The sequence below is a fragment of the Canis aureus genome, chromosome 2 (genome assembly GCF_053574225.1).
Source record: "Canis aureus isolate CA01 chromosome 2, VMU_Caureus_v.1.0, whole genome shotgun sequence".
Lineage (NCBI taxonomy): Eukaryota > Metazoa > Chordata > Mammalia > Carnivora > Canidae > Canis > Canis aureus.
The window spans coordinates 48,795,313-48,816,551 of record NC_135612.1 but is presented as its reverse complement, the minus strand read 5'-3'; the positions used below and the strand labels follow the sequence as shown (position 1 = coordinate 48,816,551).

The window sequence follows — 21,239 nt, the reverse complement described above, 5'->3', positions numbered from 1 at the left end:
AAAGGCACAACAGTTGGATCTGAAACAGAGCTTGCTACTCCCCAGGCTTTCTTCTCTGGCTCCGCCACCCTGTGTTTCTGACTTCACCCTCCTGGGGGTCACCGATCTGGAATGGGAGGAGCTAGCTGTGTTTCTGGGGGTGCTTGGGCTTACACCAGCTAATGGGACCCCACACTACTCTTTTTCTCCCACGATTTCTTGGTGGTGTTACAAGGAGTTGGGAATTAAAAAAAAAAAAAAAGAATCAATAGAACTGACCGGCTCTGGGTTTCCCTGTCCAATCCACACCCATCGATGCTTGGCTTTCAGTGTAAATACTTGTTTCCTGTGCTGATGGCTTCTGGTTTGTTCACTCAAACCATGACCTTCTCCATACAAGGGACCTTCAGCCTGTTCCCAAGACCAGTAGATGGAAGCCTGGTAACTACCTGTCTCACAGTTGGCAATGAGAGGGTCCAGGAAGCTCACCTGGGGGTCCCTCGATTGCCCAGAACAGAGACTGGGAGACAGTCTTATCTGCAGCAACAAGGTCAGAGATCCCAAGGTGGCCAGTCTGAGGCCAGTGCACAATAGGCACTCCTTTCTAGAAGGTCCCTGGCACCATAGGCTTCCCCTCCCTCCCAGGCTCTTCTCCTCCCCTATCCAGGGGAGTCTAGATAACTCTAGACTCAGCAATGGAAATGGCCGTATTCGCTAATTATTTCCATTCCATCATGGCCCATGAGCCTATGGAATGTGACCCATGATGTGATCACGAACTGGTCCCTGTCTCCACAGTTAATGTTTCTTAAGAGATGGTGACAGTTGCCTTTAGAGACTGCAATTTGTTTGTTTATTGAATTCATTAATCCCTCTTGCATTTATGAAGCATCTGCTCTTACTGGGCACAGTGCCCACATCTAGGGATGGGGCTGCTCCATCTCTGCATGCAGGTGGCTCCTCACGTGGGAGAGACCAGAGGACCCAGGCAAGAGTGTCCAGGGACACATTGGTGCAGTAATGACGGCCAGCACCGGGTACAGGGAACCAGCGTAGTGGCTGCCAAATGTTTGTGCCATGCCAGGAAACATCATTTTTCCTAGGATTCACCCTACCTTGGCTTTAATCTCGTGCCTCCGTTGTGGTGTTTGGCCACATCTTTGTTACTTCTTCCTTCCTCTTTTCATTGGGTTTTGGTCGTGACCCGAAGACTGTTGTGTATCTCACCCCCACCCTGCTCCTTCCACCTCTCTGTTCCCTTTGCTTTTGGGTTCTGTGTCCTGTGCACTGGGAAGCGCTTCATGACGACTTATCTTTCAGAAAATAAACACTTTTCCGCTGATTGAAGTCCCCATACAGAAACCCAAAGATTTAGAGGTGGGCTCTGGAGTGCAGGCAGGCCTGGGTTTTGCATTCTGGGAGCATGGTTTATGCAGCTGCTTAAGGAAGCTTTGGTTTCCTCATGTCTGAAACAAGACAGTAAGACTGTCCCTGTTGTGATAGCTGTGGGAGTGACATTAGGAACCCTCAGCTCAGGGCCCATCTGATGCTGGTTGCCCAGCAAATGTCAGCTGTCACTGTCGTAATTACCAAGCAGTTGCACACACTGGGAGCATTAACCATGGTGTATTGACAGCAATGTTATTAAAGAAAAAAGAAGGTCAAGGCAAATTTCTGTAGAGAGCCCGAGGGCTAAAATGTCTAGAGTCAAGTGCAATAGGCCTGAGCCCTGCAGTGAGCACTTCCCAGAGCACCTCCAGTTTTGGGGAAGGGAGGTGGACAAGGACTTGTGTCCCCTATCTCCTGACTCACCCAGCCCTCTGCAAGAGGGCATGTCTGTCCCTGGGAAGCCAGCAGCTCCAAGGCAGCTCCAGGAACTCCATTCACCCACCCAGTCTCTTGCCACCTCTGCTTCCTCACCACATCTGCTCATACACAGGCATTCTTAGGGCAGCTCTAATGTCCTTCGAGCCCCAGGGCTTGCTCCCTAACATAGCCAACAAGTACTTCTATTGTATTACTTAGCATTGTGCTCTCATCTTACCTGTGTGCCAGAAGCCCTGGGTCACATTCTCTGCATGCATGGGTCTCATTTAATCTTTGCAACAATCCATGGGACAGAGAGGTGCGCTTGGGACCCAGACCTACTTGGTTTTGAAGATAGAATTCAGGTCCCAGTGACCCGACTTCTTAAACTAGGTCCTTATTTTATACAACCTTGCTCAGTCAAACTTGTCTGCAGTACAGGACTCCTCCCCTTTGGGCTCTGCAAGCCTTTCTTTCATTCATCTCCCTCCCTTCCTGTGCTACCTCTCCTCTTCCAAAAAAACATGGACTAATCCCAGGAGTCATTTTTTTTCCAGTCCTAGTGGGAATTTTTATATTCTTTCTAAGCATGAAGAAAGACTCCTTTGATTATCGGGAGTGGTCTCTGCATGCTCCATCCTCTGACCACGAGCAGCATTTCTGAAAACCCAAACCAGAATAGCACCCTGGCTCTGAGCATGCTCCAGAGTAGCAGGTGCCGTGGTTTGAGTTTTTGCCATGCATCCCTCACCCTGGGACTACTCTCTGTCTTGGTTTCCTCACCTGGAAACAGAAGCCGTTATAGCCCCAAGGTCACGGGTTCGCCATGAGGATTATGCAATTTGATTGTGAGTGGCTAGAAGAGTACTTGGTACCCAGGTGATGCTCTTTCTGTATCAGTCCTCACAACTCCTCCAAACCTGGCTTTCTCCCTCCTGGAGGGCCTACAAGTTTTCAGGAAATCTTAATCCTACAGAAATGTCTTCCAAAGACAGTAGTGGAAACCCTGTTTTTCCTGGAGGACTCTCCTCTGCTACTGTTTGGCTCTTTGTATCAACCTGCTGGAGGACAGCACCAGGCTCCCTATGAGAGGTGAAGTCCTCCCCAGCTGGTGAGGTGGCATGGTGCACGCCAGCCCACCTCCTGTCCCAGCTCCCAGCCTCTGAAGCTAAATCAGTAGGTGGGAAGTAATTGGCTACGGGGGACCACGGGGGTTCTGTGGCCTGGTGTTGCCTTGGTTCTTCAGTTTCTATTTGTCTGGGCCACCTCATTAGCTGCTGCCTCCTTGGAAGGTTAGAATTTTATAGGTTTAACAACCCATTGAATGAAAAAGCCTGAAATACTGGGATGGCCCTAGGTTCAAGCTAATTAATACCCCTTTTCAAATTGGGGCTTTGGAGGATAGGCTGAACCTTTGAAAAGGAATCTTTGGAGAGTGTTGTGAGTCATTGCAATAAAACCTAGAATGGGAGGGAAGAATGTAGGAGCAAAAGAGCTGAATGCAAGAGGAATCTGTCATTTCTGGCAGCAAATCGGCCCGATAGAGGGAAAAAAAGAATGTTCTTCATGCAAATAAGGTCCACTGAGGCTTCCCTGAGTCTTCAGTAGGATGATCCTCAAACCTACTGATTTTCACATCTAATTCAACACGAAATTAGTCATTAGACACTAAGACAAAAGCAGGCAGGCTCTCCTATCTCAACAAAGAATCTTCCCCACTGAAGTGGAATTATCTCTGGAATAATTAAAATGGTTGTTAAAGGATGAAAACATTCCATTAACTGGAGTTGCCTTTGTCAAGACATGCCCCCCTCCTCCCCAAATAAATCTGATAGCCATGATCAAGGAGAAGGAGATACCAAGACCACAATAATGTGATCAGACATAAATCCTCTTTGGCACCATTTCTGAGCCAGAGAGCACAGTTCCTAGTTGGAGGATGCTGCTGGTATCAAACAATTTTATTTGTGAGCAAGAGGGGCTGTGGTGCTTCTTTCTGAGGTCCCCATCTGAACGGTCTACACCCTAACAAAGGAAATGAGGGCTATAATGAAAGTATAGCAGATGATTATTTTCCTGGAATGCCCCCAACCTGCCTATTGATTGTTGGCAGTGTTTCCAGAGTTCAGATGTCTTAATTCCAAAAGAGCACAATGATGGAGTGACAGTGTTTCTATCACAAACCAAACCAGAACACAAACAGCCAGGGGCTTTGACATTCACTCATTACCAGGAGGCACTGTGGTTGCCTGGTGTGATCCATACCTGTTCCTATACAGTGTGGAGATTCGTGTTTTGTGGCAGGGTCAACCAAGTCCCTTATCATGGGTACATTATACCGTCACAATGTGCTGCGCACAATAGCAAACCAGCCTTCACTTGTGAGCAGCCATTTATGGTGATGGAGTCTTAACATCCAACAGGCTTTTGTGTTTAAAGACAGAAACCGTGTTACCCTTTGTTTACACCCAACGTATTCATCTTCTGTATTTGTGTAGCAGTTCACGGTTTTAAACATTACACAGTCAACATTCCTCTAAACATTTGTACATTTCTTAAAAAATAATGTGGATGTAACGAAGGAAAATTTCTCAACACTTAAACATAGATTGTAAGTGTAACCACTTTTAGACATTTATTTGAAAGGACATTTCTTAAAAAGTCAGATTATCTTAGATGCTGAAGACCCTGCAAAATTCTTAAAATAAAATAAACAAAATTTTATTTTTGTTTATAATAAATCAAAATAAATAAACAGAACACATGTAAAGGCTAGTGCCTTTGTAAAAAAGTAGGTATAAATGAGTGAATACCATGGATTTAAAGTTTCTGGGTTTTTGTGGCATATGTGTATGCATGCGTGCTTGCACACAGTTACATCATCCAAGAGTGACCTTCCTCAAGTTTTAGTAAATTTTATGAGAAACTATGACAGAAAAGCAGAGGCCACCAGCTCTGGCTGTTTCTTAGTTGGGATGTAGGATCAGGTTGCTCAGCCCACGGTGATTCTGAGTTCCTTTTATTATGTCGGAGGGTCTTTAAGTCCCTCTCTTTAGTTTTTCATTTTTCAAACTTGGTACGTTTCATGGAAATGATCAGTTTTGAGCTGTGTGTACCTGCCATTGGCTGACCCATTGTTCTGCCATTTTGATTTATTGAGCTTATCTGTTAACATTATTAAAAACTTATGTATCCTCTATTATTATTTTATTCTAATGATTTGGACCATTTAGAGATTTCATCTCCTAGGAGATGAGATTAAGTCTGTGTAATTAGCTTTCTTCTTTTGGACAGCTGGCTAATTCATCACCTTGGAATGCAGTATTAGACTCCCTGCTCACCTGTTTATTTTGTATGACCATGAGTACCTACTGGTTTTTCCTGGACTTAGAATAATACTTGATCCTTCTGGGACTCAGTTTCTCTCTTCTGTTTACACAGGTGGAAAGTATACCACATGCCAAATATTCCATGTTATTATGATTACAGCAGAACAGAGTTCCCCTTACTGTAGTCCCTGGCACATAACTTTATACATTTTGCCTTATCTGCTTACCACCTGTACCATTATTTACATAAGACTTCTCTCTAAATAACTTTAAATCTAATTGTTTTAACCTGGCATCATTTTAAGCTATGAGAGCCATGAAACCACAGATTTGATATATTAGTTATGTTTCAGTTGACTTTTTAATTTTTTGGGAAGATTTTATTATTTATTTGAAAGAGCATGCATGCATGAGTGGGGGGGGGGGGAGGGTGAGGGAGAAGCAGACTCCCTGTTGAGCAGGGAGCTCAATATGGGGCTCGATCCCAGGACTCTGGGATCATGATCTGAGCTGAAGGTAGATGCCCAACCAACTGAGCCACGCAGGAGCCCCTCAGTTGACATTTTTATAAGTACACATTAAAATAATAGCACAAATGTTGGAGCGACAGGATTGCCTTGGTACCTATACCTGCAGAGCCCCTTTGCATACTGCTAAGATCCGTTGTCATACCACAGTTGAGGAGATTGGGTGGAAGACCAGATACCAAGGAGTCTAATCACCAGGAATATCCAAATAATGTGACTGCATTCAAAGGATTAAAAAAAAAACAAAAAACAATGAATGTCACGTTTTTTAAAGCACCAATGTAAGCAGAAAATCCTAAGTGGTCTACAAAACCACATACTTCAAGAAAAACAGAATATAATAAAATAAGATTGAAGTGTATGACCTCAACAGGACCTGTTTTCCGGCTCTGGTGGTGCTTAATACAGTACGCAAGCCACGAAGTGCTTTTGCTCACCATCAGTTCTCACCCAAGTCCAGGGCACCAGGCTGGGTGGGCAGCTTCTTCAAAGTGGAACTGGGTGATGATAAGAGACCACCTAAGAATGAGGGAAGAGATGCAGGGAAGACCCGTGGGCAGAGCATCCCAAGAGAGGGAGGAGCCCCTAGCACAAGGCGAGGAGGACCCAGCAAGAAAGAGCAGGGGTAGGCAGGCTGGACAGGAGGGAGAAAGAGACGTGGCAGGAAGAGTCATCAGACTGCTATAGAGACAGACATGGGCCATCGGGGAGTTTTGAGCAGGAAACTGATTTGAGTTGATCTCACTGGCTACCATGTAGGGAATGATTTTATCAGATCAAAAGTGAAAAACCATGCTCTGGGAGTCCTCCACATGAGAGCTCATGGAAGTTTTGCTGGGCAGGTGGCCATAGACCAGTCAACGAGGTGGGGTTTGACTCAGCACATATATGTATATACATAAGCACTAGAATTCCAATTTTTTTCTTGAAGCTTTTTAAGATTAAATATATTTTCTTAACACACATACAGAGTTATAAATATTCATCTCAGGTCTACATATATAGATGCTTAGAAATACTTGATATAACATAATTTATAATATGTAATTATATATATTTTTTTCGCTTGAGAAACAAACCCCCTTGGGCAGCCTGGGTGGCTCAGCAGTTTAGTGCTGCCTTCAGTCCAGGATGTGATCCTGGAGACCCAGGATCAAGTCCCACGTTGGGCTCTCTGCATGGAGCCTGCTTCTCCCTCTGCCTGTGTCTCTGCCTCTCTCTCTCTCTCTCTCTTTCTCTTTCTCTCTCTCTCTGTATGTGTCTCTCATGAATAAATAAATAAAATCTAAAAAAAGAGAGAGAGAGAAAGAAACCCCAAACTCTTTTTTGAGGGGGATGCAAATAATTTGTCATTGCTTATAAAATATTTTAGTGTTTCCAGTAAACTAAGAAAAGGCACAATATAGTCTCTCCTGTTATAGTACTTCTCAGCTTAATTGGCAAGATATCAGCATATATTTTAAAGCCAGAGTCTACAGTTGTGGGTGACCTACAGGTTTTAGGTTTCAGTCTGAACAACTGAGTGACTCCTGATGCTGTTGACTGAGATGGGCAAAAGTGTGTCAAGAAGGGAGTCTGGGGGCAGAAGGCCTGGAAGTGCAGTGTATGACCCTCTTCCTCTCTCTCCCTGCAGTGATCCCGAAAGTCACCAAGCACCTGCTCTCAAACCCTGTGTTCACCTGCATCATCCTGGCTGCCTGCATGGAGATTGCAGTGGTGGCTGGCTTCGCTGCTTTCTTGGGGAAGTACCTGGAGCAGCAATTTAACCTTACCACCTCTTCTGCCAACCAGCTGCTCGGTGAGTCTGCTTCTCCATCCCCCTGGGTGGAAAGAGGGCTGCTATCATGCAGGTAATACTCTGAGAATTTACCAAGGCCCATCAGAGAAAGAACCCAAGTCCGCTGCTCCAACAATAGCAGTAGTCCTGGTGTTTGTGTGCAGAAGGAATTTTAGTCTATTCTTGCAGTAAAACTTGCCAAAGGGATGTGATAATAAAGAGCTAAAATATGAAATGTACATAGGAAGCATTGTGACAGGCCAGGAGATCAGTAGATAGCTGTGAACTACAGAATTTGGGAGAAGACAGGATGAAGGAAGAGAGGAATCAAGATATATCCTGAAAGGTTAGCAGGCTTTGCTCAGACACATAAAAAAGTAAGAATATTCTTGGCAGCGTGAAACACGTAGTCAGCAAATACAGAACTTGGAAGCCACACACTCCCTTCCTGACCCCTGCCCATGGCAGACATAATTAATAGATCATGACACTCCTTCTCCCCAAGCTCAAGCATGGCCTGACCATCCTTCTTAGTAGGAGACTACAGGCATCTCCTTCTGCTATTTGGAGCTGGCATGACAAGGAAAACCAATTCGCCCTCGTGGGAAGCAGCATTACGTATGTGTAGTTAGCAAAGTGGCTTCATGATTGACAAAGGAGACAGAAGAGTGAGGAAAGACACCTGCATTTCGGGCTCCGATGGCTGGTAGCACCAGTTTTGCAACGTGGAACCAACAGAGAAGAATCAAATCCATGAGGGAAGATTGTGAGACCACATTTGAAGTTGCTGAGTGTGAGACACCTGTGGTGTGTCCCTGTGGGGTCCTGTACTTGATGGGAGCTCAGGAAGGAGACCCTGCTGGGGAATAGAAGTTCGGTTGCATCGGTGTAATCTGAGGGTAGTCAGGGACGTGGAGTGGAAGTTCCGCAGTAAGAAAGTGAATTGGAAAAGAAGAATAAAGTCCCAACCGTGAGGAAACACAGCAGTCCAAGGCGAAGTCACAAAGAATCCCACAGGTCATGGGAGTCAAGGATGATTCCAAGGAGGAAGCAGGCAGCAGCGCACACACATGATGAGGACAACAGCATCTCCATTGCCTGCAACCACCAGGATGTCCTTCAGCCTGTGTCAGAGCTATGTCTGAGACATGGTGGTGGGGAGCCCATACTCTGTGTGGAGAGCAGCCCCCAAGAGGGAAGGAGTAGTCTGCAGCTGCAGGACTTTCCTCGAAGCTCAGCCATAGAGTACCGGAGGGGACCATGGCAGGTGGGTGGTGTGTGTCCCTGGAGGGGAACTGGGGGAGAGTTGGTGCGTTGCTAGGAAACATGAGGAGGTTGCTAAGGCAGTGGGGTTGGGGGGGAAGAGCCAACAGAAAGGGATTTACAGGAAAGAGAGAGGTTGTGGATGGACAGCCCTCGACAGAAGAGCTCATGCCTAGGTCTTGCCAGTGAAGAGGAGAGAGACGTGAGTCTGGCCACTGAGATGCAGCTAGTATGGCTCTGCATCTGAGAGAGAGCTCCAGCCCCATGAATTACCTTCTCTGGTATGTAGGGGTAGATCACCTGCTGAGAGCAATGATCTCCTTCAGCACTTCCTGTCTCTTTGCCTAATGGCCAATTAGCAAATGCAAAGGTACCAACCCATCATAAGGAGGACACATATTAAAACCACACTGAGATACCACTGTGCATCCACCGAACTGATAGCACCAAATGTTGGTGAGGGTGTGGAGCAACTGGAAGTCTCAGGCACCACTGCTGGGAGTGCCCGATGGTGTGAGCACTTTGGACAGCTCTTGGGCAGCGCACCTGTTACGGGGATCCATCCATCCCACTTCAGGGCATGGACTCAACAGAAATGAATGTTTAAGTCCACTCCTTTAGATACACATATATAACTGCATTCAGAGCAGCCTGGTGCATGATGGCCCCAACGGGATACAGCCCAGATGTCTGTCGACAGGAGAAGGAATAAATAAATTATAGAATGTTCACACAGTGCTATCACCCAGCAGGAGAAAGGAAGCATTTTCGTACCTGCCTCAATGTGGACGAATCTGATAGAGCTGAAAGACGTCAAGCACAAAAGTGTACAGATTTATGAGTTTAAAGAAGGAAAGCTTAGTTAAAGTGATAAAGACTATGATGATGGGGGAACTATTGTCCAGAGAAGGGGAGGCGGCAGCCACCAGAGACCCTTCCTGGGCCTCTGGGAATGTGCCAAACTTGATCTGAGTGGTGGTGATAGGGGTATATATGGATGCAAGGAATCTGGTGTTTCCTTAAGCTTTGTGCACTTCCCAGGACATAATGTATATCAATTAAAAAAAAAATGAAAGCCTGCTACAATGACGCACCTGGATCATAGTGTCTCCTTGGGAATGGCTAGCCTACCACGAACCTGATTTTTTTCTTTTTTAACAGATAACACTTTGCCATCCACTTTTTTGTTACTTGTCACTTGTAAGAAGTATTAGCAAAATTCAGGCAGCTTTCCAGTACCTGTCTGACAGAGGTAGGGTAAAGTGGGTCTCTTTATAATTAAAGTCATAACTTCTTTGTTATTTTTGGGATGTCTCTGGTTTTGCCCTCCAGCAGCCCGAGTTTCTCCATTTCCTCATTTCTGTAGCTTCTGTTCCTATGTTCTCATTACATTTGCACAGTTGCTTCGATGTTGGGGCTGTTCTTTTTCAGGACAGTTTCTATCGACAAACAAATCAATAGTCTTCAGGGCAGAAGGTCAAAAAAACAATCTCCCCCTCTTCACCTGTTTCTTTCCCAGCAACTCTGTCTAGTGCTTGGCAGGGGGGTACCTTCTCCTGCCATGCAGAGAAGCCACCTGCTGGCTCCTGTGTCCAACCATCTGTCCGACAGTCCACGCTGGCAGCATGCATGGCCTCTTCTTGTGTCCTGCTTGGGGCCTCACTCAAATCAGCATGCTCCCTAGAGTGCTGCCTGCAATGGGGGCTGACACTGGGCACTCAGGGCACAAAGACAGGTAATGGAAAAAAAAGAGATGAGGTGATAAACATAGAGAGCTTTTACCATCAGCTAATTCCAGCTTTGTTATTTTGGCAATGGAGAGTAAAAGGATTAAATAATCCATCTGCAGTAGCTGTAGAATTAAAAAATAAAGTCTTGTTAATAGTTAAAAAACAACAAAAACAAAAACAAAACAAAGACAGGTAATGGGATCAGAAGGTGCTCAGCCCCTGCTCCCTGCAGGCTGGGGCATCAGCGCAGAGCCCTGGGCCCCCCTGGGAGTCATCAGCAAATGGGGCAGAGTCCAGAGAGGAGCAATGTAGATGATTAAGGCACTGATGGCATGGATTTATGCGTGAAGATAAAAAGGACTCAATCTGCATAGGTTAACGTAATGAGGATGGAGTTGCGGGGAAGTTCTGATAACTGAATGCCAAGGCTGCACACACATCAGGGAGGAAGAGAGCGGCCTGATGATGGTTGGGAGAAAAAGCGCTGAAAGCCTGTTATTGCCATAGTTACCATCCTCACCAGGTGACACTCCCCACAGCCTCCTCTGCTAGGAAACGAAACCAAGCCCAGGCCTGCTCTCTGGGCGTGGGCCCGTCCTCACCGGTGTTCATTCACACAGGTCCAACCTGCTCGCCATTTCATTCACCCCAAAAAGAAGCCTGGAGTGCCCACCCCGTGCCAGGCACAGGGAACCGTGCTGGACTGAATGGGATAGAAAAGCTTCTTATGCTCAGGGAAGCTGCACGTCAGGAGGGAGGAGAGCGGACAGGAAACCAAAAGTCCAAATACGAATAAGGCAGCTGCAGATAGCAGGGAGAGAGCCATGAAGATAATAAAACGGGGTGAGGAATGATAGGGAGCACCTGGGTGGGGTATAGGACCACTCTAGATAGCATGTTCTGGGAAAGGCATCTCTGAAGGGGGTACAGAGCCAGCCAAGTAGAGACACAGTAGAAGAATGTCCCAGGAGAGGGAGCAGCAGGTGCAAAACCTGGGGATCTGAATGGATTTGGCCTGTCCCAGAGAGAAAAAGGAGGAGCTGTGGGCCGGGGGCGGGTGGGGTGAGCAGAGAGGGGCACATGGGGGCTAGATCACAAAGGTCATTCCTATACCAAGAACCAGAGAAAACCAAGCATAGGTATTCCAAGAGCATCAAATAATGCAGAGATATCATACGTTTTTATTTAAATGTGACTTGTGCTATTTTCTTGCAGAGCTCAGCCTTCCTGATTATGTTTTTCTTCCCCTAATATTAAAATTAATTTGCATTCCCTTAGCACATACCAGCTGGTTGATGTAGTCGATTGACCTAGAGGTCTGTTGATTGGCAAGGAGGAGACAGCCTAGACTGGGAAATTGGCCATGCACAGTCTACCCGGTGGATAAATGACGCACGGTAATTTAAAGCTGAGTTTTAGATGAAGCGAATCAGGACAGAGCAAAGCCAAATAGGAGATTGGCACCCTAGCACCATTTGGTCCTTCTGAAATTCCACAAGTCTCTGAGAGTCAGAAATAACAGGTTTATGGTCCTGCTGCCTTGCAGATAGCTCTGTTTGTAAGAGAGGGGAAATTTTTTTAGGCCAATTACTCACCAAGAGCTACAAAACACATTGATTTGATTGATGCTACTTCCCAAGAGTTCTGGGAGCTGTTTAAAACACCATGTCCACAGGCTGGTGAGCTCTGGGACCTTTGCTTAAACAGCCACCAGATCCTTTCAATGAAGCCCTCCTTGGCTAATGAGGAAAGGAGAGAAAATCCCCAAGTGATCTTGAATCCCTTTTCCCACATCACCTCTAAAATGCACCGATGGCACGTCAGTGCTCCCCAATCATGACTTCCCTAAAACGCACGTGCATGTTCCCAGTCTGTCCTTCTTTGTCTTTTGGGTCATTCCCAACACCAGCTGTGTCTTTCCCATGAGGATCCCTTACTTAGCAAGATAGATATATGTACTTGGACTCCTAATAGCTGAATGTTTCCATGTCTGTGTCCCCCAGTTTTCTGTGAGTTCCCCAAGGGCAGAAATAAGGCCCCTCATGGAGACTTGGGGGCAGCGTGGGGGATGTACCATTGCAGTGGTGTCACTGGGAGTTTGGTCTGCGCAGGGCTCGGCCCCCAGCCTGGCACCCCTCTGTCAGCGCCGACTGGCCCCGCTTTCCCTGCTAACAGTCCCCGCCCCCTCTGTTTTTCTCCCAGGGATGACTGCAATCCCATGTGCCTGTCTGGGGATCTTCTTGGGTGGTCTCCTGGTGAAGAAGCTCAGTCTTTCTGCCCTCGGGGCCATTCGGATGGCCATGCTCGTCAACCTGGTGTCCACAGCTTGCTACGTCTCCTTCCTCTTCCTGGGCTGTGACACGGGCCCTGTGGCTGGGGTTACTGTTCCCTATGGAAACACGTAAGTCCCAGAAATAGCCGTTTTCCACGCCTGCCTGCCCAGGGGTGCCTGGACTCTTTCTTCATGGTAGGGTAATGGAGCCAGCTTTGTCCCTAGTGACCATGAGTGGAGGGTTCAATGATGCCTTCACATTGTCCTCTCAGGGTTGAAGAATCACCATGGACCTTTTGGGTGGAGAGCACAGATGATTCCGCTCAACAGGAGCCAGAAGCGTGCCAGGGGAGACCATCACATTCACTCCTCACAGTACTCCTATTACCATTTTTGGCATTTGGCTTTAGGAATAATTGAAGATAAATAATACAGATGAATTTTATTTTAAAATTCAGCTTTTTTTTTTTCTTTTTTGAGACGGGGAGAGAGCGAAGTATGGGAAGAAGCAGAGGGAGAGAGAGAATCTTAAGCAGACTCCACGCCCAATGCTGACCTGATTCATGTTCAATCTCATGACCCTAAGATCAGGACCTGAGCTGAAATCAAGGGTCAGACATTCAACCAACTGAGCCACCCAGGCACCCTTTAAACTTCAGCTCTAAATGAAAGACAGAATTGATTTCACCCATTCCAGAAAATATCAGAAGCTACCATTAGGCTCCCACAGTAATTATAGGGTCTCACCCATAGTAGGTATTGATAAGTATGGGAGGGGACAGAGGGTGGGGAATAAAAGGGGAAAAGAAGGAGAAGGAAAGAAAGTTGGTTCTTGTGGGACACTTTTTTTCTAGTTATTATCTCAAGGCTTTGATCTAGAGTCCAATCAGAATTGCCCCCAGTGGGAATTATGGAGAGCGTTTATGTACGGAGCAGGAACAGCTGTCCCCTTTTCTGTGTGAGACTCTGAAGCTGCTTGGGGATCAGTCCTGGAGCATCAGGGCTGTAGCAGAATCGACCTGTGGGATACCAGTTCCTCCTCGTGCCAGTTTCCTCCTCCAGGCAGGCCATCAGGTTTTCTCCTGTAAGTCTGTATCCAGAAGATACAGGAGAGCTGGGCTTATCTGCCACCTGACAAGATCAAGCGAGCTGAATAGGAGAACATAGGCAGAGGCAGTTGTCTGTAAATCCACGCACAGCCCAGCCACTGTGTGCCCCTCCATCCCCTTTACTAGCACCGTGGCCTCTTCTGCCCCCCACTGCATCCCACCCCCATTCCTCCCTCTCCCAAATGTGGCACCTTCTGCTTTGTGCATGCCATAAATAACAGCATTTGGAGAGAGAGACCGCCAGCCTTACTGTGCCAGTTCTCAAGTAGTAAACTTGTAGTGGTTCAAAGCACAGGGTCTTACGATAATGAGGTTCTTCTTCATGGGAAAAAGAAAAAAAAAAAAAAAAAAAAACAGTTCAGAGCCTACAATCCAACTGCCAGCTCTGCCCAAATTGGTAGAGCTCCAAACCTCACCCCCTCCTCCCTCGCTTTGCCATGTACGAATTACATATATTTGGGTGGGATCTCAGCCTGGCTTTGCCTCAGTTTCCTTCTCTATCAACCCCCTGGGGTCACTTGGAAAATAAGTAAAATAATATCCGAGGTACCATCAACGGTGCTGGCACATAAATTGTTAGATCATCATTACTATGAAGTGGTCCGAACCCTGGGAGGCTGGAAATGACACTTCCTCTCTTACAGAGCTGAAAACACCCACTCCATCCTCTTCCCCTTTGCAGTCTGCGAGCTCTAGGTAATTGTGCCTTTAATGGCACAAAAGGAAATTTAAAATAACTGGAGTTATTTTTCTCAGGAAGTTGAATCAATCAGACAGACGAGAGTTATCGAAGCCAGTGTAGTGGTAGTGGTGTGTTGAGCATCACAAAGCTCACTGCCTGCTAGGGAGGAATGAGACAGACGAGAACTGACCCAAGGAGGGAGAAGTCAGTGTTGGGCTGTGCCCGATGGCAGTGGTGTTGGGTCAGGGAGGGGGGAACGGGCTGAGGCTGCAGTGATCATGAGCAGCCTTGCCGTGGAGGTGGCTCTGAGCTGATCAAGAAGAGGCTTCTTCTTCTTCTGGGCAGAGGAAGCTCGGAAGCTCGCAGCCTTCCACCGTTGTGCACGGCTCTCAGTGGCGGTGCTGGGCTGGTCCTTTCAGGACAGGGAGGGGTAAGATCGGAGGAGGAGGAGGAGGAGGAGGAGGAAGGGGTACCAGGTGCCTCATTTTAGCAGAGGGCAGAAGGCTGTCCCTGGAGAGATCCAACAGAAGTTGACCTTCCTCTGATGGATTCCGTGTTTCCTCTCTCTTCCAGCTCAGCACCTGGCTCGGCCCTGGACCCCTACTCGCCCTGCAATAAAAACTGTGAATGCCAAACCGATTCCTTCACTCCAGTGTGTGGGGCAGATGGCATCACCTACCTGTCCGCCTGCTTTGCTGGCTGCAACAGCACGGTATTGGTGATTTTCTAACGGGATGGGATGGGACCAGGGACTCAGGCAGCCAAAGTAGCTTAAAACCTGTGGTCAGGGGCAGTGGTGGGCGACAACATGTGTTCTATACTTTGTGTGCCTGCACTGTGACTTTTTTTCAGTCTCCTCCACGCTCCAGTGGAGCATCCTCTGTCAGCGGGATGGGAGGACTCCCAGGTCATTCAGACCTTCCTGCTAAATCAAATAGGTTTCCAAAGGGTGTCATTGAGCAACTAAAAATAAAAATGTCAAAGGAAGCTGTACATTATGGAGGCAGAGATAAAGATTGTATTTCAGGGCACTCACAAAGTGTATCAGTGAAATAGCCTGACTCTACAGGTAATGAGCTCCCCATCAACAGAAGTGTGTAAAGAAAAGCTGGAGAACCATTTAGCAGACACTTCCTCCAAGCCTGAGACTATCAACACTAATTTAACCCCTTCCTTACTCAGTTCCTTTTACCTTTTTATTCCCAACTAAATACCTTCCACCTTTTTCCACTCCCCACTAAACTTTGTTTTGTTTTGGTTTTGAGTTTTTTTGGGTTTTGTTTTTCCTCCTCAGTGTGAATTGTCCAGTTGGCTGTCAGCCTGCAGTTTTCCCTGTTCTCTGCTTGAAAATCTGACCCTAAGGGACTGGTCATCAAGCCATGCTGATCCCACCTTCCAGGTGTCTCTCACACCCGCCTGCCTTCTGCATCCAACACCAGGGCCCTGGTGCGAGCTCTCCTGGTGTCTTGCTTGGCACTTGTGCAGCAGTTGCCTAATTGGCCTCACAGCTCAGGACCGCCCCCTTCTGGACCATCTTCTAATGATTTCTGTAACTGCCGATGACTCCTTCTGGTGCTACCCTGTCACCTGCAGGATAAGAGCTAGGCATTGACCTGGCTTTGTATGTGTCTTCAGGACACATCTGTCCTCATGCAATCTCTTCAGCTCTACTCCCTTTTGGTTTGTGGTATCCACCTTCCCCCACACAACAGGTGTCTTTTCATTCTTCCTCCATTTGGACACTCCTCCTCACCTGTTCATACCCTCAAATTCCCCTTTCTCTGTGAGGCCATCCCTTCTCTTCTTCCTCTTTGGTGTTCTTGCTTCTGTGGTTCTTAGCACCTATCTCTGCTGGAGGCTGCACGCTCAGTTCACTGCAGTGATCTGCTAAAAGTATTTGTCATTTGCTCTGATCTGTGAGTTTCCTAAGTGAGGGCTGGCATCCAGAAGTTGTCCAGAAATGTCTAGGAATGTCTAGGTGAAGTGAAAGACAAGAAGAGGGCTGAGTGGCTGCTTTAAAGGAATTTAGAGTTGTAATTACTTATTTCTCCTCATATTCTGTGTCTTTTGGGAGCAGCAATTTCTCTGAAAGAAGAAAAATCGATCACTTATTTTCATCTGCAAAGATTTCATTTTTCTTTGCTTTTAACATTTAGATTCCTGGCCATTTATTAACATTTTTTCCATAGAGAAAATAAATCACCTTGAGTGGGGAGGGGGGGGAGAGAGAATCTGATTTTTTTTTTCAATTAGATGATAAAGCAATTTCTTTATGTGAATGGAAATGAATTTTAAAAAAGAGATGAGGCCTTGCAAATGGTTAAAATAAAAATATAAGCTATTTGTTTTCATGACAGCCACTTTATTAACATTTTAATATCAAAAAAGTTCTATAAATCATGTTTGGTTATTGTCCTGTTTTAAGAAGTAAATGGACTCTATAAACTGGTGTCCTGAGACCAAACAAGTCTCTATTCCAGAGCCTTCTCTGACCCCCCCAAAAAAATGTCTTAAAAGTTGCATTTCCCTTGGTCTTTCATGTGCAAGAGTCTTATTGAATAAGAGCCTAACCAGGCCCATTACTGCTTCCAGCTGCTGAAACAGCAAGCTGTGGAATGCAATTATTGGATAGTGAGCTTCTCTGCTTCCCTCTGGACATATCCTTTCTCCTCCAGACACCTGCCTTTTCTTCACATTACTGAGGCCTCATGTTGTCTGCAAAGCAGAGAGGTTCTCCTCCTGTGATTACAAGTCAGAGATGGAGACAGACCTGGGCCCACGGCTGGTGGGGGTAACATTTCTCCCTGCCCTGGCGTCCAGTAGGTGAATGTGAAGGATTTGGGAACTCAGAGCCGTATGTATTGTGCAAAGGGGCCCTTGTGACAATCTAGCCTTAAGAGCAGCTGTAATCCTAAAGCTCACAACAGCAAACTTTTTCAACAGCCCTTTTGGGCCAGGCAACAGGCCTTCCACACGTCACTCACAGCCCGTGACAGCTTGGCCTAGAATCAAAGAAATCTCAGGCCACCGTCCAAAAATGAGCAGAAAGCAGTTTCAGTCTTTTATATCTCTGCTGCAGGATCTTGAGAAAATGCCAAATGGTGGAATATATTCCTGGTGCATTCTCTCCCTCCTTCGTTCCTACTCTCCTTCTTGTCTCCGTGCTCCCACAAAACCTTTTCCAGGAACCAAAGGCTTCCTTGTCCATCATCCCTCTTTCCCTTCTTATACTTCCCTTCACTGGCTGCTGGAGTCCTCAGGCTCTCCAGGCGTGAATGAAGCCACTCCTCCACCTGCTCGCCCAGCTCTGTGCTGCTTCTCTTGCTGATCCTTACAGCAACCTGAGGAAGGAGGTGTGATTTTTATGCCCCGATTACAGACTAGTCACATGCCCCAGGCCATGCAGAACCTGGTGGCACTGGAATTGACATGGAGGTCTGTCTGTCTGTCTGTCTGTCTGACACCAACCTCATGTCTTCCTCTGACCCTGCGACTTACCTCTTTGCGATTCTCATCTTTTCTTTCCTTGAAAAAACCTCTTCGTTGTACTCCATGTAGTCAGGACCCTCTGCCTTCACAGACTGGCCCTGCTGCCTCTCCAGCCTCAACCTCCCCACTCCTCCCACCTGTTGACGAATGACTTGCTGTGTTGAAATTCCTGGGGTTTTGCAACATACCCAGCTGTCCGTTATCTCTGGGCCTTTGCACGTGCTGCTGTTTTTAGCAGGAGAGCCCTCAGTCAAGTCCTTCAGATGCATAATAATTCTTTACCTGCAGCTAAGAAGCCTCCTCCCAGGTCATCACTTCTTCTAGGGCTGCATTAGTGCCCTGCCCTATAGAGTCCTCCAGCACCTGCTCTGTCTGGCAGTCTGTCCCTTCTACCTCTACCCCCATTCAAACAGCTTGTTTACTCCTGCATCTGCCTCCAGGCTCCAGTGTCCAGGGATGGGGTTATCCTGTGAACCCTTGCATTTCCAGTGTCCAGTGTCATGGCTCTGGATAAAGGCCCCAGGTGTCCTGAGCACCTGGCTGGAGGCCCCCGTGCTGACCCAGGGAGCCACGGGTGAGAATATCATTCCCTTGAATAGCAGTTGGCAGGTAGGTTAGTTGATGGTGGAGATTTCAGTACTAAAGCTCCAGTCCCTGTTCATCTCTCACCCATTCACAGCTTCTGTCAGAACCTGTGAAAATTGCCCTTGACTTGATTAAATGTGAGTTGCCCATCAAATAATTCTGGTTATAGGGAAATCTGGTTAGTGTGAGTGGTTTCCTGCTATTAGACTTGCCTTGCTGCTCTGGTTTGGGTTTTGTTTTGTTTTTCCCTATTTCCCATCTCCTTGAGTGATAGCAATGAAAGTTTCCAGGATTGCGTTTAATATACAATTTCTAATTCTCCTCATTGCATATGACCAAGGAGGGGTGACAAAAAAGATTGCGAATTAATTTTGTAAGCTTCCTTTGGCATGAGTATGTTGTCCAGATTGTTTCTGTACCTTTCACTCTCAGAAGTAATTATTCCAATGGAAAGCATGTTGGTATGCTGCTGACTGCTGGAAGTTGTAGCCTTTTGATGTACTGAATAATTGAGTAAAAAGAAAAAAGAAAAGAAAGGCTTGTATCAGCTACCAATAGAACGTTGAAAGTCCATCTAAATCCAGCACCAAAGTTTGTAGGGGACTAATCACGGGCCACTAATCTATCTCCCCACACAGGCAGCCAGATGTGTGTCGAGCACCTGTTAGAGCAGAGCTCTGAGTTGGTTCTGCGGAGGGCTGGGGGGCCTATGATAGATGCATGCAGGAAATTTGTTGTTTACTCTCCTGGATCTCATGCAGGCAGTGTTAGAATTGCTTGAGAACTTTTAAAATATGAGCCTCATCCTTAGATACTCTGATTTCTTTGTTATGGAGTACGATCCATAACTTTTTATTTTTATTTTTTTTTTTATTGGTGTTCAATTTACTAACATACAGAATAACACCCAGTGCCCGTCACCCATTCACTCCCACCCCCCGCCCTCCTCCCCTTCTACCACCCCTAGTTCGTTTCCCAGAGTTAGCAGTCTTTATGTTCTGTCTCCCTTTCTGATATTTCCCACACATTTCTTCTCCCTTCCCTTATTTTCCCTTTCACTATTATTTATATTCCCCAAATGAATGAGAACATATAATGTTTGTCCTTCTCCGACTGGATCCATAACTTTTTAAAGCCCACTTCTCCCCCGCAAGTGTGTTTGTGTGTAGCAGAGGTTGAGAACCACTGTTCCCCTCCAGAGTGTCTCCACCTCAGCACTGCTGATATTTGAAGCTATGTCTTTGTGGTGGGGACTGTAGGATATTCAGCAATATCCCTAGGCTCTACCCACTAGTAGATGCCAATAGTTACCCTTGCACATTTGCAAAACCAGCAGTGCCTCCAGATGTTTCCATAGGCTCTGCTTGGGTTCTGCAGAATCCCCCATGGTCGAGAACCTCTGCTCTAGGAGGAGGGATAGGTTCCTAAAATTGTACCTTTCTAGAAATGGTGTCTGAGCTGACACTGAGCACCGAGCCTTCAGTGTCCTTTCCTTTCCACCTTTATGTGTCCAAGCACTGAAGAAACCATGCTAGAGACTGGAGAGGCCACATCAGCATATTACAGAAGAAACTAACTGCTTGTTACCCCCTCTGCCCTTCACGTGTGCTTACTGTGGCCTGAACCAAGGTTTAAACAGTCTGTGCATTTCATACACAAATCTGGATTCCTGGCCTCTCTATAAAACTCAGACAAGAACTGACCTGATCCTGGCACCCCCCCTAGGGCAGCAGTTGGCTGGAGCTGAGAGATGGTCAAACCTACAGACAAGACATTTGATCTTCTGTAGGCACAGTCCCCACACCTGGCCATCCCTTAGACCTGGGCCAGTTTTCTTATCTGTTTCCTATCTTGCCCTCAAAGGCTTGGAGTTTGCAAGCTCTCTTATAGAGCCAGAACAGATTAAAAAGTCTATACTCATTCAGGCAATGGTTGGTCAGAAGACGTAAATATTCTGAAATCAAGCCCAATTAGGGCACTATAACCCCGAACATCTAATATATCTCAGGCCCTGGACTAGGCATTAGAGATAGAGGGCTGGAAAGGTAGGAGCTCATGTTTACTATGAGATGAGATGTAACGTATTAATAGAATTGGGTACAAAAGGAACACCCACAAGCGACAGCTAGCCTATTAAGCAGAAAGAGCATATTATAAAACGATATACAGATTATGATCCCTTTTAGTAAAAAAAAAAAAAAAAGGAAAAAATCTAAATATTTGTATATCTCTACATGGAAAGATCTATACCAGAGATATATAGCCAGCTGTTCACAGAACATTACCTCTGGCTAGGGATTGAAAAATTAATTTTTATGTGTTTCTCTCAAATTTTCCACATATTACTAAATTGTCCAAAGTGAACATGCATTGCTTTTTCAATGAGGAGAAAACTTTTTTATCAAAAAGAAATAAACCGGGGATCCCTGGGTGGCTCAGTGGTTTCGTGCCTGCCTTTGGCCCAGGGCGCGATCCTGGAGTCCCAGGATCGAGTCCCACGTGGGGCTCCCTGCATGGAGCCTGCTTCTCCCTCTGCCTGTGTCTCTGCCTCTCTCTCTCTATGTCTATCATAAATAAATAAAATCTTAAAAAAAAAAAAAGAAATAAACCCGCCATTGAAGGATAGATGGTTACATTCTAAGAGAAAGAAGCAGGCACATGGAGAGATCAGTGGACCATGAGGGATTCGGG

The 21,239-nt window shown here is 46.4% G+C and overlaps 1 protein-coding gene across 2 annotated transcripts in view; it reads left to right on the top strand.

Annotated features, from left to right (window-relative positions):
• Positions 1-21,239, top strand: part of SLCO3A1 (solute carrier organic anion transporter family member 3A1) — a 310,139-nt gene that overhangs the window by 249,518 nt on the left and 39,382 nt on the right. For both annotated transcript variants that reach the window (XM_077871178.1, XM_077871168.1), the window contains exons 5-7: positions 7,275-7,439; positions 12,614-12,812; positions 15,048-15,186. In XM_077871178.1, the coding sequence (XP_077727304.1) occupies positions 7,275-7,439; positions 12,614-12,812; positions 15,048-15,186 (503 nt within the window). The remainder of the gene's footprint in view (positions 1-7,274; positions 7,440-12,613; positions 12,813-15,047; positions 15,187-21,239) is intronic.